Source organism: Syngnathus acus, chromosome 9 (genome assembly GCF_901709675.1).
Source record: "Syngnathus acus chromosome 9, fSynAcu1.2, whole genome shotgun sequence".
Lineage (NCBI taxonomy): Eukaryota > Metazoa > Chordata > Actinopteri > Syngnathiformes > Syngnathidae > Syngnathus > Syngnathus acus.
The window spans coordinates 10,146,069-10,165,393 of NC_051094.1; the positions used below are offsets into that span (position 1 = coordinate 10,146,069).

At 40.5% G+C, this 19,325-nt stretch overlaps 2 protein-coding genes across 7 annotated transcripts; both read right to left on the bottom strand.

The window, feature by feature from the left end:
- Positions 1–1,316: 1,316 nt before the first annotated feature.
- dbnlb (drebrin-like b) lies at positions 1,317–8,114 on the bottom strand. Of its 4 annotated transcripts, XM_037258056.1 has the most exons (15): positions 7,929–8,114; positions 6,702–6,757; positions 6,360–6,472; positions 6,206–6,280; positions 5,776–5,925; positions 5,488–5,565; positions 5,163–5,314; positions 5,032–5,086; positions 4,760–4,828; positions 4,517–4,640; positions 4,178–4,288; positions 3,126–3,200; positions 2,911–2,969; positions 2,756–2,840; positions 1,317–2,228 (listed from the first exon to the last, which is right to left on the bottom strand). In XM_037258056.1, exons 1-15 carry the CDS (start codon positions 8,009–8,011, stop codon positions 2,092–2,094), a joined length of 1,422 nt encoding a protein of 473 aa, XP_037113951.1. In that variant the 5' UTR covers positions 8,012–8,114; the 3' UTR covers positions 1,317–2,091. The 4 variants fall into 4 exon arrangements, with proteins under 4 accessions (XP_037113951.1, XP_037113952.1, XP_037113953.1 ...); XM_037258057.1 differs by lacking the exon at positions 3,126–3,200; XM_037258058.1 differs by lacking the exon at positions 4,178–4,288 and having other exon boundaries at positions 7,929–8,113.
- A 762-nt stretch (positions 8,115–8,876) lies between these two features.
- ube2d4 (ubiquitin-conjugating enzyme E2D 4 (putative)) lies at positions 8,877–15,927 on the bottom strand. Of its 3 annotated transcripts, XM_037259228.1 has the most exons (8): positions 15,630–15,672; positions 13,896–13,959; positions 12,512–12,992; positions 12,293–12,324; positions 12,139–12,216; positions 11,922–12,027; positions 11,097–11,190; positions 8,877–11,028 (listed from the first exon to the last, which is right to left on the bottom strand). In XM_037259228.1, the coding sequence occupies exons 4-8, from the start codon at positions 12,299–12,301 to the stop codon at positions 10,983–10,985; spliced, it is 333 nt and encodes a 110-aa protein (XP_037115123.1). In that variant the 5' UTR covers positions 12,302–12,324; positions 12,512–12,992; positions 13,896–13,959; positions 15,630–15,672; the 3' UTR covers positions 8,877–10,982. The 3 variants fall into 3 exon arrangements, with proteins under 3 accessions (XP_037115123.1, XP_037115122.1, XP_037115124.1); XM_037259227.1 differs by lacking the exon at positions 12,512–12,992 and having other exon boundaries at positions 15,630–15,927; XM_037259229.1 differs by lacking the exons at positions 12,512–12,992; positions 15,630–15,672 and adding an exon at positions 15,006–15,110.
- Positions 15,928–19,325: the final 3,398 nt, after the last annotated feature.

The following is a 19,325-nucleotide window of genomic DNA, read 5'->3' on the forward strand; positions in this document are numbered from 1 at the left end:
AAAGGTCATAATAACAAAATGATCTCATGTACTTTTTGTCAAATTGTCTACATGACAAATTACTGTGTCCCACATAAATTGAAATGATGTGAGATTTGATATTTTAGAGTTCTGTGGATCCGTGTTTAATGTTGCGCTTTTTTTGCTGGCCTTAATGGATGAGCAACAGTAAGACTGCAAATTTGATGATCGTGTGAAATGAGTCACCTTCTGGGAACAAAGCGTTAAAACACATGTTCCCCTTTAAAGGCATGAACTCAACAGTAATTTTTTCCTACCACATCAACGAGGAGGAAAGAATAATTCATCCTCAACATGATGAATAAAGAGAATTATGTCATTTTTTGACTGTGTAAGAAAAATGATCGAAATATTCTTAAAATTGGTGCAATTGAATTTCTTGGTAGAATTCTCTGCAGAACACAGAGGTCAAACACATTTATTCCTATGCAATATTCTGTGTAGTAGTGCAATGGCGTTTTGCAAAACTGTACTGTACACCATTTTTTTAAATGTAGTGAAATCTGCTCAACTGACCTCCCAACAAGCAGCAGTTTGGCAGAAAGCAACTAATATTAAAAAAAAAAAAAAAAAACACATTCAAGGTGTGTATTGCCACTTTTTTTTTTTCTAATTGGAGGACATCAAGTCTCACACAGAGGGAATGAGTAAATGTAGCTCAAAGTCAGACAGGGTGAGTTTAAAGTGTGTATCATAAATAATACTCAACCTTCAGGAATTTGGGTTATGATGGCCATTTGTGTCACTTAGTTAAGTTTTTACCATTTCAGCTGTGTTCATCATACAAAAGCAATAAAACTTCCCAAGTGTATGAGTTTTTGTAATATTTGTCTGAGTTTGCATTTTTCCAACTCGGAGTCTTTTAAATATATTAATGTAAGAAATTTGCATAATTTTGGTTATATATGTATATATATATAAAGTATTTTTTCCTTTTAAATATTTAGACAGGTGAAAAAAAAGCATCAAATCCACCCATTATCTCACAACTAAAAGTCTAAACAGCTTATTAATTTTTTTTTTTTTTTAAAACAAACTATATATACACACATACATTTACCTGACCTGCAAATGACCTGGCCCATCTGTTCTTTTCAAACAAAAATTGTTGCCCTCAAGCACAAGTTTGCCTGCCCCTGTATTAAAAGGTGAGCATGCAGTAAAGTTTTTTTTGGTTTTTATTTTTCAGATGAAATGAAACTTATGCATTAAGCAGGGTGAATTCCCCACACGGCATTTCATTCCAGGAAACTGACTTAACATATGTTGATACAAATGTGTTTAGAAACTGGATGATGACCACAAAGGCGATTTATTATTTTTATTACAAAGGCTGGATTACAATAGACTCTGGCATATAACGACACATTACACTATATTTCAAGTTGATTTGGAACTGATCAGGAATGGTACTCTGAAAAATACTCAACTTTCAGTTTCTCTGAAACGTCACAGAAAGCATTTTTCCACTTTTACCTCACATCACTGCAACATCACACGTTACAAATTAATAATGGAAAATGTGCCATCGCGAATGTTTTCTTGTCTTTAGCGCACGAAGGAAAAAGTTGAATGCATTGAATTGAAGGAACCAAAATGACATTACACACTCCAAATTTCATTTGCTATTGACAGCCCTCATATCAATCAGTCAGTGAGTGTGCTGTTTAAACAATATCCACTTCAAAAAAAAAACTCAAAACTTAAACATAACCTATGGGTCAGTCTCATGAAAAATGACATCTGGTAGCTGCTGCTACGGCAAGTGATATAATAAAAGCAGATAAATGAGATAATTTGAAAGGAATGTAGACTCAAGTGCTGCTTATGCTCAGTAAAAGTCAAGATTCAAACTAAGGCTCATCACATTTACAGGTAAAGTGGTGGAGGTGGACACGGCGTACCTGCTTACAACAAAAACATGTTTATGGAACTGGTTTGAAATGATCAATTGGAATTAGCCAGGCCTTTTAATTGACTTGTCCTTTCATGGCTCCGTGGTGCGGAGCAACGTGATCAGTGGAGGACTCTTCATGGGAGGTTCCCTTAGTTGCTGGGGAATGCGAGTGCCTATACAATTTCGACGTAGTTGGCCGGAAACATTCCGAAATGGCCATTGGGGCCGTAGCCTCGCCACCATCCCTCATCTATCATCTCGATCCCGGTGATGATCTCATCGGGGTCGAAGGAAATCTCTGTATCGTCCGCTAGGAAATAAAAGAGTCAACTAGTAGGAGATCCAAACCCTTTTTCCATTTCCTTTACCAGTTATCCTCATTAAGGTTGCAGGTAAGCTGGAGCCCAACTAATGGTTGGTTTATTGTTACCTCTTGTTATTTTGACCTTTGTTAAAAAAAGATGCAAATACTGTCATTCCGTTATTTACTTAACTGTCTCTCGGATTCAAAGCATGCCTTTAAACATCCCTCCATCCATATTTTGCATCCCACACCAAATTCACGGGCATGCTGGAGCCTATCCCAGCTGTCTTTAGGTGGGTAGGCAGGGTACACTATGAACTAGTTGCCAGTCAATCAAATAATTCCAAACACATATGATTGCTATAAGTATGAATACATTTCATAAAAGCGTCTTGTAAATATTTATGAATGGAAAGAAGGTTTTAAAAAGTGTATATGTATGTCCTGTTACATTACACCGAGTTAAAAAAAAAATTGAAGCATTGCATTTGTTCAATCAACTGAATACAGAGAAAAAAAAGAAATGTAATTACCAGCCTGATAATCATATAAAGCCCGAGCACAGATTCCTTTTTCTGACGTCTCCTCAGCAGTCACCTCGTAGTTGCTCTCTTCAACCTGCCATAGAATTTGATTCATTAGTGTCTTAAAAATACTTTGGTTTGCTACAAAGGAATAGAACCAGCACCTGAGGGGCATCTTCATATGAAAGCTCCTGTACACAGGGCCTGGCAGCAGGTACTTCATCTGTTCAAATAAAAAGAATTCTTGTCATGTGCTAAATCTCCCAGCAGGTGGGAGCAGACTGCAGCTGCTAACTGGGAGGCTTGAGGTGCGGCAAATGATGTTCTTAAGAAGCCAGTGAGCCGGTCACTCGGTGCGTGAAAGTGTTAAGTGCCCCACCTTTCAGGGGCTCCTTGGGGGCTGCCTCCGGCTCATCATACTCACACCTGGACTGTCCATCATCCTCATCTGGCTCTTATCACCCAAAAATACAAGAACAGACATGCATGTACATGGACAAGCCCACACAGGATGAAAACCACCACCGGTAGCAGACATGAAGACGGATGGGAGGGGAAAAAAACGTCAACACCGGGTGATTAATTGGAAGTACAATGGTGAAATGACTAAGGGATGAGATAGCAAAATAAAGCAAAAAAAAGGACAGCTGTAATTTAGACCAGTCACTCACAAACTGGCGAGAGCTCATTAGGTGTGCGCCAGTGACAGGAACATTAACCTTCAGTTGTAAGGCTGATTAATTTGTTGCTTAGGTTTATTCAAAAAAAAAAAATACATGGGGGAAAAGGACCTTGAAAAATAGATCACGTATTAAATCTCAATTGCAATACTGAGGGGGGCTAAAAAAATCCAAATTAGATTTTTCAAAATCCGTTCAGCCCAACATGCTCTAAACACAGTTAAATTTATTCCAACACACTTAAGCGTTACATACAAGAACATACGTGTATATAACTAAATACTGTATCTATTATAGGCTTGCCTTTAAGAGGCGGGGCGGGGCCTGTTTGGTTGGCAAACGGTACCGACTTGAGTGTCGAGATGATTGTTGTGTCCAACAACAGCATCTGCTTAAGTGCACTCACTGCGTTTTACTGTTCTCCCAGTGTACAATGGCTGAAAAGTGCAAGGGTGACTGAATTTTGTTGGTCACGTGCAAGAATGAATAAAAATGAATCAGGATACTGTTTAAAAAAAAAAATGATAGTGTGACTGCAAAATAAGTGTGGGAACAATTTAGTGGGAACACTGTATCCACCAATTGCCATTCACGGAAAAGAATGGAAGCTTTGTGCTTAATGAATCAGGCCCAGATGGAAAACGTGGCTTAGTGCAAAAAAAAAAAAAAAAAAAAAAAAGGGTTGGGGAATCACCGACTGGTATCGACTGACTGTCACCCGATATGTTGTGTTGTGTGTGTAAGCTCACACCTGCAGCATGGACAGGGGAGGCAGAGCCTGCCGGCACCGGGGAGGCTTGGCGCTGAGGGGAGTCGGCCCGCTCGCTTTCATACTTAGAGAGAAAAGGGCTTTGAAGGCGCCCTGAGTGGCACATGGAATCCAAAGCATGCACAGATGGATGAGGAGAGACAAGAAAGAATGAGAAGACATGATGGGGACAGACAAACAAATTTAAGTGTGATCTCAGACAGGTAGAGCTCTCCAAGAGGGCGGCGGGTTTTGGACAAATATCGCTTGAAGCCACCGCTACCCAAGAGTACAAATGGAGGCAAAGCTGACCTTTCAAGCAAAGCGAAAGATAGACAGTACCTGGCTGGGGGCTGGAAGGAGCAACAGAGGGCACCTTTGCATCCCTGGCAGTTATTCCCATTTCTCTCTGCTTGAACATTTCTCTGGGGTTCATAGCTCGCTGAGAGATGAGGGAAGCTGCCTCCTAAAAGAAAATAAAAAATAAAACAGCAGGTGACTGACTTCATATCTTTGAATGTCAGTCTTAAACCAAACATGGCATTAAAGTTTAAAAGAAAAAAACATTGGAGAAGGGGGACTCACATGGACCTTTTCCACAGACTCTCCTTGTTTGACTGTCTTCTGCTCTGCCTGCATCTCCGCCTGCTGCTCCTGATGTTGGTCACATTACATTTGGCTCTCATCAGCTACCCTGCTGAATGCTCCATAAACATCTGCATGCTGATCATTTACAACTTGCATAGCAAAAGTCAACCATGAGAATATTGCACTGCAGTCAAAACCTCTAATTCAGTTTCTGGTTGAGCTCTTTTTTCCCCCCCTCAACCACAAAACAAAAGCAGACAAAGACTGACCCAGCGTTGTTTCTCTTGCTCTCTGTTCTCAGCCTCATGCTGCTGCTGGTCCTTCCTGTCAAAGCAACAATCAAATCAAACCAATGCTCATTTGAGACAGTCAATACGCTCGCTTGGTTGTCACTACCCACTTGTGTTGCTCAATTTGCACGGCCCTCTCCTTGTCCCGTTTGTCTCTCAGCGCTGCCTCCTTGACTTCCCTGTCTTTCCTCTCTTTCTCCAGATGCTGGCGCTCTTCATCAGCTTTGCGTCGCTCCTCCAGACGACGTCTCTCTTCCTCTTTCTGGGGCACGAAAAGGAAAGACAAGCACAGATTTGAGTGTGCTATGACGACACTGACAATGTGTGTTCAAAGCATATACAAAGCAAACTAAACCAGAAAGATGTCTTGTGAACCAGGATTCATTCTGTGTCTGCGTCAGGTATGGAAAACCTGAGGAGCAGCTGCGGACCTACCTCCGCCTGTGCCCAGAATGTGTCCTTGTTGGTCTTCCTGATTTCAGACATAGCGTTGGTCTTCTGGTATACCGAGCCCTGCAACAAGGACAACCAACATGAATTCATCTGCTGGTTACAGCCAAGTAGGGAAATCAATTCAGCCTTCAACAGGTAGCCAGTAAAGAGCATAAACTTAATAGCTCCTAAACAGAACTTTGTTCCCATCCCAATTACTACCTACTTCAAAGTCTCAAGTTAAGACTAAACACTGCATTGCAGAAGAGACAAGCAGAGAATGAGGCATACCACGGGACCCTGGGGGCCGCTGTCTTGGAAGCGACTGGAGGTTTCTTTGTGGAAGTTGTAGTTGGCGCCTGAGGCCTTGGCCACCTTCTCCATGATCACCTCAGGCTCGACATCCTCATCCGCTCGGGCATTCACTGTAACGTGGGCCCCCTGAAACCCATTTAAATTAAAGTTCCATTTACTGCGCAGTCTGACAAGCGCTGGTGTTAACTTGGTGTCTTGCCAGGTGCTCGCTTCTATGATATACGACGTATGACATTGAAAGTACTCCAACGGAGCCTTTTTCCACACATGCATGCGGCTTTGACGAATAGTCTTCTCTTCATGTCGTCCCCCAAAGATTAACAAAGTGCAATTCGGCATGTTTTAAACACAAACAGATGGTAGGAAAAAAAAAGTCAAATGTATATTTAAATGAGTGCCGTGTTACCTTCAGAAAGTTTGCCATGGAGCTCACATGGTTTGCACAAAGTCCTTTCCTGGAATCATTCACTCCTTCCCCAGTCTTAAACACAAAACAAATTGGTTCTAGAGGACAGGTTTACTGGTGTAAGAGGACAAATGTGGTGGAATGCAGTACTGACCCAGTTGATGAGGACATATTTAGGGAGACCGGAATTTGGGTCCTGGACCCGACAGAAGCCATACATGACTTTTCCACTGTTTAGCTCCTCCACCAGCTCCTCCAAGCCTCCATCTGATAGAAAAACATTGTGGGAATTGTCAAATGGCCACTGTGGTTGCTTGTATAACAGGGAACATTTTTGCCTTTGCAAATGACGGGTTGAGACAGCAGAGGCAAGCGCTTGCTTTGTGCTGATCTTCCAGCGCTGCGGTTGCATGCTGACAGAGACATTCCAACACGCATCTGATATTGTTGTGTTTAGATGACAAAAGCTTGATAGACGCCGTAACAAATTACTCACCTCCCTTTTCGGCCAAGCGGATGTCATTACTGTTTCCTTCGTAGGTGAACAAGGCCCTGAGGAGGATACGGAAAATAGATTACAATGTCGCTCTTTTTAAACAGTTGTATTACTTTGAGGCTCCATTTATATATTTAGTTTTACTGCATGTGGAAAGAGCCAAAGCAGCGGTACCGGTTTTAAAACATGCCATTGTCAAGGTATTTGTTTTTGGTATCTTCACTCATTTTCCGCCAGCCCAGTTAAAATGGATCTTTGGCGGCTATATATTATTACGGCAGTGAATAAGTTAATAACGTGGATATGATATTCTTAGTCACAATACACCAAGGATCAATAATTCCAGCAGATGAGTCACGCTCTTGGAACAACAATGTGAAGAGAAGCAGGTTGAGACGTGCAATGAGGAAAAGCGAAACTGCACAGCACAAATTACAAACAATTAGCAAGAGAATGTAAACAAGAAGAAAGTGAAGCATTTTATCTTTGGGGCAAATACATGCTTTTGACTTCTCTGGACAGTTCATTGAAGTGACAGTGGATCATGATCTCTCCATGACACATTAACATTGAAGTGACAATGGATCATGATCTCTCCAGGACACATTAATGTGCCTTGGCCCAATAGTTGCGAATCACAATAGGTCACAGCGGGAGCTCTATAAATACACTCTCATTTTGATCTGCATATTAAGATTGTGAATGGTGAAAATCGAAATCCCTGAAAAGTAGCTCGTTTCAATGAATACTTGAACTGCTTATGATGTCACCAACGAGCAAGTATGTGAAGATGACAAACAAGAAAGAAAAGTTCGTGGCACCATATTGAATTTGTCATCAATTTCCTCATCATTGCTTAACCAGGAAGTGGGTGCACTGCTAGATTTCGTTCGTTAGTCAGAAATAAATCTACATGCAAAACATTTGAGGGGAAAAAACTAACAATTTGGATGCAGTATTTCCAATGAATGATCGTGCATGGATATTGATGAAAGAATATCAGATGACAAGTTATTGTCAATGAACTGACCGCACGGATTATTAACGAACAAAAATACATGTTGGTTGACAATATAGCATACGTTGGAGTTTACGAGAAAATATATTTGTTAAACACTGGCAACTTAACGTTACTTCACGCCTGACATGCTGCGATGCTAACCAGCATCATATCGCAATGTCTCCTTATTCAACTACGGAGTTTCCGTGTGCTATGATGAGCCTTACCAATTGGTGTCGGATTTTTCATTCACGACTTCTTTGTACGCCGCTGTTAACGCGGGGCCGTTTTTGCTGAGGTTTACTGCCATGGTTCTGTTGAACTGAGCTCTGCTGGGCTGAGCTAGCCAGCTAGCTTTCCTATCCGGGATGCGCCCTTCCTTCCTTGCTTGCCTGCTGGAGGCGTGGCGCTGACGTTACCTTTCAGCTAACCAGGACGTTTATCTTGCTCTGCTACTGGCTAACATGCAAAGCAACCCTCATTCGCAAAAGACAGCGCGAATGAGCGGTGCTTGTCTGCAACCTTTGATATACAAAAGTGCTGCATCAAATCAGTACAAGTTGTCCATTTCAGTTATTCTATGCGTTGATTTTAAATCACTGAATATTTTCAATTCTTTGACAACTCTGGAAAATAGATTTGAAACAACAGCAGAGACGTACAGGTAAATGAATCAAACATATCCCGCATCTCCTGTCATTACGTCAGACTTCATTCAAATGTAATCTTTTTAATATATCAAAGCCCAACTGTGCGACGTACATCACCCGGAGAATCGATGTTTATGACACAGACATATACAATTTTATTAAAATGCATCATATTAATGTGCACACAAAAACATCCTGACCACGGCAGCTCTCTGGCCTTGTGAGGACAAATTTGAAATCTGACAGTCTCATTGCCAATAAAATTATATCGTCCAACACAACTAATTGTGAGGACCCTGGGCAGATTACATTTGATATGCACATAAAGGTATAAATTTGATTAGATGTTGGTAAGTAGTGGAAGTTCTGATCAGGTTTAGGCAAGCAGAGAAACAAGGCTTGCTGCCATCCCACTCTTCTGTTCTTTTCTCTTTGCATTTCACCTACCACTTTACTTACCAGCATTTCACTCAATCATTACATTTCGAAATTTATTGCAGAAAATTGAAAATGACAACAAAGCCATTGATTTTACTCATGTTTAATGTCAACAGTTACCTTGTGTGGACAAAGTGAAGATATGTGGATGCTCAATGTTACAGTTCAAGCACAATTGCAAAATTTAAGCTGCATGAAAGCCAGCCCTGAATTGGGGAAGGGGGTGGGGGACTCAAACCATGACATCAAATTTAGGTAATTGACACTTAAGATGTATTTTTTTGCCCCCGTACGTATATAGAAAATGTGGATTAAGGCTAAAAATGTCAGATGTGTTAGGCGATGAATTATAACAAAATCCCTGATATTTGGCAAGTGGCCGAGAGAAGGTTCTCTACAGTGCAAAGCATGCCAAGCTGCCTATAAACTTTATTGAGCACAAGAGTCAATGGTAACATCAGTCACGATGGATTGAGGCTGCATTCAGTCATTCAATAGGAGGAGCTTGTAGCCAAATAATGTACACAAAGTCTAAATCTGTACTCCATTGAGTACAGCTTTTCGAAACCTTAGAATATAGAGTGTTTTGGGCATTTTCCTTACAACAACAATAAATATTGCAATCAAAACCATGGTCTAAATCCTAGCATAAAAGCTAGTAAATGCTCATGCTTTGCTATGGACCATGTGTGGGATGGTGTGTTTCTTGAACTTTATCCTAATAAATAGTTTCCCTTTATATTGGCAGCATCGGTACATGGAAAAAAAATAGCACACGCTAACTAGTTTAGCCAAAAGTCACAATGTATTAGATTGAAACTAACATTATATAACACATTCCCATCATGATTACACCAGATGATGTGGCAACAGAAGGCTAAAAGTAAATATCTTAAAAGACACTACACAAATGTGGCAACCAGACAGATGGTAAAGTTGAGGTTGTTTAGATATACCTGCGAAATCATAATTAGGAGCATGGAGTACTGCAGTCTTACATCACCTCAATAAAAAAAAAAAATTAACTTACCCTGAAAAGCATTACTTCAATTTCACTTTAGAGTAGCAACAAAAGCATCAGTAGCATAAACGTGAAGTTGTTCACATCCAAGTTTTGTGAATAAAACAAATGTAAAGCGTGAAAGGAGACTCCTTTCCAACTCACCGGACAACAACTAAATTAATACTAATGTAAAACACACATCAGGGTAGATGATCTATTTTGTCTTTCAGGACATTTGTTTTGTTTTATGAGCGTAATAGTCCAACTTACGATACGGGCCCCGGGCATTATTCTGTTATGACAAAGGCTGATGATTGGCTTTGATACCTGAGTAACTGTACTGGAGGTAACACACAGCTTAGCTACATGCCGAGGAGTAGCCATGATCATACAAGCAATGTCTTGTTACGGTAATATTTGGCAGACCCAACATAAATGGATTCTTATGCAAGACAACTAACTGCAAGGGAACAGTGACAAAATGTAACAAAATAATTCAGTTGCCATCTTGACCTACGTGCGAGTGTGCCGGGGGGTGTGGAAGGGCAAAGCTCCAGTGCTATCAACGCTACATGCTGCGATTCCTAAAGCAGAGGAAGATAATCTGATCAGTCCTTCTTTTTTTCTTACATTTTCACATTGTCTTGGGGTAGTGTTAGTATGTGCCATATGATCAGCTGCTGGTAATGGCACTGCACCATTATTGTGTTGAACTGGGAACATTCTGTCTCAATTGCACGTTGACCGAAACATTAGAACACAGAAAGGCCACTAGATCCAGGGAAATACAGTAAGAGAAGACATCCAGCGGGACATAGGCAGCATCCTCATAGTCAAGGTGATGGTTTCCAAAATCCAGCCAGTAAAACAACATGACAATGAAAGGGTTGTATGTAAAGCAACAAAAATGGCTGCAAGAACAATAATAGCAAGAAAGAGTAACAGTTTAAAGTCTTGAGTGTAGCGTATGGGCTGTGAGTAGTGTCTGGTTCCAGGAGCCCTACAGGTCCTGCTCATACCCACGCACGCATCAAGGACAGCGAATTGGATCAGCTCAGCACATTTTTACATTGCTGCCTTGTCCAAAAGGTTGCCTGTTGTCTTGTGTTGTTTTTTTTCCCTATGCCTCCAGTAACAAATCAAACATGTTTCTGTTGTTCTTCTTTTGGATTTCCATTTCCCTGGCAACCTCACATTGCATACTTCTGGGTCCATTCTCTTGCTAATTTGTTGTACCTGCAAAACCCAAACAGCATCATCAATCAGCTGGCAATTTAATTTGTTTGATGCAGTTGTGCACTTACTTTTCCCTGTCAGCTTTGTATGTATGAGCGATCTCTGGAACCAAAGGGTCATCAGGGTTTGGGTCACAAAGAAGGGAGCAGATTGATAATAATACTGTGGAAATAATATAATAATAAATACAAGCAACTTTTTAAACATGTGTTTATTATCAAGCCGAGAGTACTTAAATCTGCAAACACGGACGCTTCCTCACAAAGTAACGGGGAATTATCCCGAAGTACTTCGTCATTAAAATAAAACATTATCCTGAATTCACATGTATGGCCAAGTCTGGGCCCCTGACAACTCAAACGGGTTCACGGCATTTCACAAGTTCATATTCTATTTCGAAAGGCTATATACACGCTGCTATAAATATGGAACAAGTGCAGTATGTTGCAGCTGTACTGTCAACTGTACATTCGTAGCAAATTGTGAAGGTCAAACCAGATGGTTACTTTCATAGCAGGAAATAAAAGTTAAATGCTATAAAAGTTATCTGCTGGCAGTTTAAGGAAATGCTGATTTAATCATTTTGTGTGTTGTTGTTTGTGGTGAAATGCACTGCAGTGTCGTGTGTGTGTTGTACATAGATCAGGCTTTTTTAAAATTTGTTTATCGCGTAATCAGACGTGTATACTTTATGGTGATCTTGTGACAATAAAATTAAACTCACAGCAAAATAACGCTAGCAGGAGAATTCCGGCCACGGAAAAATAACCACTGACTGGATTTAAAATTGGTCCAAAAGGGTAAGCAGTTCAGAAAATGGATGGATGGGTCAATGGTTGGAAAATCATCCTGAATTCTGCCATTAAACAGTGTGCAAATTTATTGGCACGTACCTTTTGATACTGTTAGCGCAGGTGACCACTGGGATCTCAGTATATCCAGACAAATACTTCCATTGCTGTTAATATTAGGGTGGTAAATTTTTGTGGTAAATGCAACCTGTAATTTAACAAGAAAGTTGTCACCTCCCAGGAAAAATTATGATAGCAATACAATCAAATCAAATAGCAACAATTTAGTCTCTGGCGCTAAGGGAAGATGGTTACTCACTTTGGGTGGTTTGAATGGGTAATCTGTAGGGAAGTGGATGGTGAGGAAAAACACTCCATTCTGATAGGGGCTATCACTCTAGTGGCATAAAAACAGAAGCAGATATTGCTTGTGTAGCTTATTGCAAATAAAATTACACAACAGTAGTACTTACAGGACCCATTATCGTCGCCTGCCAATGAAACACTGAAAAAGACAAAACGAGGAATTTCATTATATATCGACCACATTCATGGATTTGGATAACAACTCCTGATGGATGAATGTACAATATACTGTCGTACAAGTCCAGCACATCATGAAAACGTTAAATATTGTTTGCCATTCATTCATCATTCAAAGTCAGAGTGTTCCATCCGAAGCAAGTAATTACCACAAAACAAGTTCCACCAAGCCTTGAGATAGCCTCCATCTTGGTCAGCGGACTACACAACCATGGGAAAGACTGCTGACTTGATAGATATCCCCGGGACAGTCATTGATACACTCCACGTAGGGCGGAAAGCACAAAAGCTCGTAGCTCAGTAAGCCTGTTCATGCCATATTCAAGCATATTCATCGAAAGGCGAGTGGAAGGAAAAATCGTGAGAGGATAGGTTGCACCAGAAAGAAGCGGAACTCCAGCCTTCAAGAATTTGGGTGAGTCCACAAAGACATATTGAGGCTGGCGTCGAAATGACCTCCATTGTCTCATTTCTCACGTCAAGCCACTCCTGGACCAGAGACAGTGTCAGTCAGAAGTGTCTTAGCTGGGCTGTGGAGGAAAAGAACTGGACTGCTACTCAGTGGTCCAAATGCCTCTTTTCAGATGAAAGTAAATTTTGTCTATCATTTGGAAATCAAGCTCCTGGACTCTGGAGGGAGAGCTGTGAGGCACAGAATCCACGTTACTTGAGGTCCAGTGTGAAGTTTCCAGTGTCAGTGATGACTTGGGACATGTCAAATCCACATCCAAAGCAGCCATCTGGCCCAAAGGTTGAGAGCACTTGATGCTTTCTTTGGCTGACAAGCTTTATAGAAAAGCTGATTTCATTTCCCAGCAGAGAATTGGCATTTGTCCATACTGCCAAACGTATCAGAAGCTGGCTCAATGACCACGATGTTGCTGTGCTTGATAGGCCAGCAAAATTGCCTGAGCTAAATCCCACTAAGAATCTCTCAGATACTATCAAGAAGAAGGTGAGAAAAACCCAACTCCAGCATGTCGATGACCTGAAAGCAACCTGCCTGGAATCACTGATCAGTGCCACAAGCTGATGTCCTTCATGCCAGGGCTGCAGTGATGTTGTCTTTAACACAAAAGGAGGCCCTGCCAAGTTCTGATTGATTGATTTGTTTATTTCAGCTTCATCACTTTTCATTGTATGCACTGAACAAACAGAACGGGAACCGAAATGGGAAACTGGATGAAGCCACCTTGCTTATCGCCCCAATTCCATTCAACCAAAGATTTTGTTACATGACTCATTCATATGCACTTTCAATCGTAATTTGTCCACAAAAACCAAGAATGACAGTTCAGTTTTATATACAACAAACAGAGATATTTACATTTTTAGTCCAGATTTCTTTTGATTGACTATTTTCTACCACCTACATGTCATAAAAATGAATAAAAGCCATCACATTGCCCAAGGCTTTAACAACCAATGAGGGGTGTATTTCTAGATCAGGGATTTCACTTATTGTGTTCGGGAACATAATGCCCGCTATGGAGGGATATTTACACACATACAACAGGAAAACAAAATTCTTACAATCATCTCCAACTGGTCCAGCAGAGCACTGAGCAGGGGGGTCCCTCTGCAAGTCAGACAGCTCCTATGGCAAACAGTTACAGACATATCACATCAGTGTATTCATGTCCCATTGGCATATACCATTTATATTAACAGCTAAGTTCCTGATAAAAGAACAGTTGCATAAATAATTCATACCATAAAACTATTATCCAAATGATACAACTTGTCTTTGGGGTTGAAACCTAATTTTGAGAATAACTTTTAAAGGCAGTCAGAACACGCATTGCTATGATTACAGGCTGTTGGGAAGACACAAACAATAATAATATCTGTATGTAAGACATGATTAACTGTGTCAAATATCTATATACTGTGTCAATAAAATTAAGGCCAGTCAACAATATACAGCAGCAAGAAAAACGATTCAAAATAGTGCTGAATGTTGCCAGGATAGACATATGTGACTTTGTCTCAGGACGTCCAGACAAACATGAGGCATCCACAATATCAGGTACACCTGCACAAGCAAGATTCATCCATTATCTGAACCACTTTGTCCTCAGAGGATTGCGGGCATGCTGGAGCCTATCCCAGCAATCTTTGGACGGTAGCCAGGGTACACCCTAAACTAGTTGCCAGCCAATCCCAAGGCACAAATAGACAAACATTACTCAGCTAAAAATCTGCAAATTTTACTTTAACAAAGACACTGACTGCTTAGGTACTAAGATTGTAGTTCTCGCTGATGTAAACATCTATGCCATTGAGATTTTAATATTTTGGTGAATGCATTTAACTGTGAGTGTCTTTTAGTGCACCACTGACGGCAAACATAAATCCATTTTAAATGTAGACGATTTATCTTGCATCACATTAGATTATGTAGTTGTAGCTAATGAGTTATTATGACGAGTTATTATCATGAATTAATGAGGTGAATGTAACTACACTATGCCCAACAGGGCATGCAAAATGAAAAGCTGTCCCACTTTAACTTGAAACAACACAATACAAAGACAGCGCCTAACACTTGTGCAACATAGCATTACAGCATCTCGTCGTATGCATGATGACTCGAACACTATTAAAAAAAAAACATCCCGCAGTATAAAAATATACACACACCTTGGCCAACCGCGTTGCCCCATTTGCCAGCCCATAAATGGAAACAGCGACACTAGGGTTCAATTTTGGCAACCAGCAAGCAGCTGTCATTCAAACACACAACTCGCCTTACTCCTAAGACCTGCTGTGGCAATAGCAACGACTCAGAAGTAATTAAATTAAAGATATGTCATGCACAGGTTATAAATAAATAAATAAATAAATAAATAAATACATACATACATACATACTTACATACATACATAAATCTCTCTATTACGTTAACCGATGCTAGCAGGTTAAGCTGTGTGGGACAATTCCGTTAAGACATCAGCGGACTAGTAAATATTAGCTTCTCAAAAAAACAAAAACAAAAAAACACGCACACAAGGGGAAAAAATCGTAATACGGGTTAGTTCTCCTCAGGCGTCGTTACTGTGGCAACGCACATACGAGGGGAAAAAATGGTTAACTTTAGGTTAGCTGGTCTTTGTTTGTGTCTTCAAGCTGAATAGCGTTAAAATAAATAAAGACAAGAACATCAGTCAGTGTGCAGCAGCGACAACCGGGGTCGTCATCTTACGCGAAAGACTCTATCATTAAACACATTGTTATAAGTCGCTCATGGAGGAATGAAACACTCACCTTCTGAATTCTTTTCAACGCCATTGCCCCAATGGCTGTGCTTGGTAGCCTGTCAGCTAACCGTTAGATATGAACATATACAATGTATGTTCGGTGGTGGCGTAATTTCCAAATTACACCTTGCAAGAGGATGCAGGCATTCACGTCGGGACTACAATTACTTTGGTATTTTGCTTTCTGCAGCAACGTAATCATCAAACATTTAAAAATCGTATTTTCTCTATGTTGCTAGTCCAAAAATTGACGAGGTGTTTGCTAGGACCCCTGCGATCGTATTCTCGCCCTCTTCCAAGGCAGGCGCAAGACTGTTGGGCAATCATCGCGAGACTTCACTTCTTGGATTGATTATTTTATTTCAGTTTTTCCTTTATTTCAAATCAAACATTCGCAGATTACGGTATAGAACCTTCGTTTGAACGCAGAATAAATATTAATATAACTAGTCATCTAGAGCAGTGTTTCTTAACTGCGAACACGTGAAGGCACCGTGGGATTTTAAAATTAGTATAACGCAATAATAATAATAAAAATAAAATAAAAAAGTAAAATAATAACAATTCTAGAGATTTCACTACACTATTTCACTACTACTACTACTACAAGTTTAATAAATCAGACACTTATGGCATGGCACTCTTTATGGTGTTTTTTGCTTTCATCCCCAAATGCTTTGCGCTGGTTGGAAGGGTACTTGGATGAAAAATTATGTTGCTGGGGGTACATGAGAGAAAAAAAATCTAGAGGGTTAGTGTAGTCTATCGACTGCGAACTGTCAAATCCCCTATAATGTCAGAATCGTCCTACTTTATTGTCTTAAATCAAATTCAGAGTATTGCGAGTGGCTAATGCGTTCAAAACAAAAAGGGCAACGGTGTGGCCAAGTAACCACAAGATGTCACTATTTGAAAAGAACAAACAGACTGAGTCCAATCAAACCAGTAAATCAGTAAATAATACACGTTGTTATACTGGATCATATCATCACATGTATTTGATGTCAGAATTCCAACACAATGGAGCCGCATTTTTCTTTTTTTTTTTATCGACTTACATGCATTCGCAAAGGAAAAAAAAAGATTCCCGTGGTTGCTAATTCCACACGCTATCATCATAAAGTCATTATGTTCTCTGACTCAGCTGCATGCACTGCCTGCTTTCTGCACAGCCTTGTTTTTGCAATGGCTCATGAACTTTCCTTTATATGTGTTAAACAAGGGTGAAAAAAGACCTCTCATTATTTTAGTGAGTTTGCATGAATGGGCTGCAGTGTTCATTCTTCTTAAATGGCTGATTCAGTGTCAGGTTGAGGATCCTATCGTCAATGTGACACTGAGAGAGACCATTTTCCTTTGGAAAACTAAAGATTCCTTCAGATAATATCTTATTGTTTGCTCATCTCTGTGCTCTCAATGACCTGCCTGTCCCGAGGCCTTGCTGTAATCAGATTCAGCAGGCAGCAGAGGTAGCACTTTGGCTCCTTAAGCACCAGGGGCCTTGTGTTGGAAGCTTTGGAACAACTGTTTATCAGGTTTTCAGACACGCGCTGTTTGTGCCAAGCCTTGGTTCACGTTGTCAACCAGTGTCAATAGTTAGGAAACTAACTATTACTTTGCTTGCTCCCAGATATCCTTTAAACCCACACGTTTGTAGTTGACACTCACGAGATACTTGAAGGCACAAGGTGAATGCAAATAGTCAGCAATAAGTTAGTTAACGTATTTGTTTCCAAAAGGTAAAATATCACTGTCCCCGCCGTACAGGGATTTTCCCACCCGCAGCCCCAATTCAGTGTTCGGTTACACGACTGGTGGCGCAAGTTCTAAACTGACGTATGAGCCAAGGTGTGAATGTGTAAGGACCAGGACGATATGGGTGGGGGTGAGAGCTTAGGCGAGCCGTCTCATGATGGCTATAGCCTGTAGTGTTGTAATTTGAGCCAATGGACTCAGCAGACCTCAGCGACGCATCGTTTTGGTCACATGAATCATACTGGTTCAATTGTATAACAGAAAGCTTTTCACGTTTTTGTGGCAATTACGCTCCGACTCTGAGCCCGAGTGTATTCTTCCCTCATTGGCCTTTTTCCCATGGTCGCCATGACAAGGCACATATTCTGTCATTTTCCAAATTCACTTAGATTGCTCTTGTTAATGGCCAAATTATCCAATAAAAGCAGAAGCAATTAATTCTGAGCACAAGCCGGGCTCACAGTCCCCAGAGGTGTTCTACCTTGGGTCAGTGTATCAGCTTTCTGAGGGTTCTCCCACAGAACAAAGATCCATTGTTGTCACACACTAAGAGATATTTGTTCACCCCTTGCATCAATGGTCTTGATTTGATTATACACTCAGGCTATATGTGCAAGTAGCACTCATGTTTACAGTGAAGTCAGCACTCTGCACAATCAAATAATTATTGAGCTCAGCAAGGGGAAAAAAAGGTCATTATGTGCGAAGCGATCTGTGTGTTTCATGACTTATTTCCTTGGCTGTGATTTGATTTTGCTTGTCAGTGTTAAGGTGCTCCTTGACCCAGACCATCTCAGTATCAAACCTTAAACCCTTTTGTTTTGGGGATTGAGTTTGCCTGATAATTGTAATGAGAAAAAAAACCCACCTATAAGTGGTTCCTACTTTCTGTGGCTACATTAAAAGCTAGCCTCACACATTCTTCACAATGCATGAATGAATAGCATGGCATACTTCATTACATTACAAAGTTCAATTTGAAAGATTTAAAGGCAGTACAGTAAGAGTATAATTCTTAATCGCTTGTCTAGTTTGTACATAAAGGCACATGCGGTAACAATCAGCCAGAAGCAATTTGTGGAGAGGGAGTGTGTCGCTCATCATTTAACACTGGAATCCTTGTGGTAATTTTAGCCTTTGGAGGAATGTTCAATGATTTACTTTTGAAATACACTTCAGTAAAGGACAAAACTGTGACTACGTAGAACCTAGTTTTAAACTGTTTTGCTCACGTTTTATTCAAAACTAACCGACTCTACATTGTCTCATGTTAACAAATGTGATTTCCAATGTCTGCCTTGTACACTGCAATTATTTTTAGGAATTTAAAAGCTTCATAATCCTGTCCCATCGCCTTTGGTCCTCCCTTATCAGATGCGCATCATGTGGAAACCAGACAAACCAAACATATCATTATAAGGAAGCAGTATTCTTATGCGGCAAAGCACTTTCGGACCAATCCCAAGTGTCCCACTGCACAACTGAATGATGGCTTTTTGAAATGTTTAACTGTGCGGTTCATGCAATGAGTAATCCCCAGAGTCTCGCCACCAGTGCTCTATATAGTGTTGACTAACACATTTAGTGGTTATCATCTTGGATCAAATATGTTCCAGCTGTTGGTTTTTCTGATGTCAATTTCAGGTTTTCCTAGTGAGGCGAGTTTCCTTGGAGGACAAAGGAGGGATTTCCTTTGAACCAAACAGACTGGCTTTAGCGGCACTAACAAATAGCATGGCTGTGTTATTTAAACAGAAAGTTTCTCTAAATGTGAACTTATCATATGCAACACATGAAGTGCAGAGAGTGGTGAGACAAAGAGACGTTTCAAATGAGGTTATACAGATGGCAGCGGTTCATCAAGACCTCAGTGGTAGCAAAGGAATAATTCTAGAAGTGAGTTTTGCTTTCTCTTTGGCTTTGCTTTTTGTGACATTTATGTGCGTCA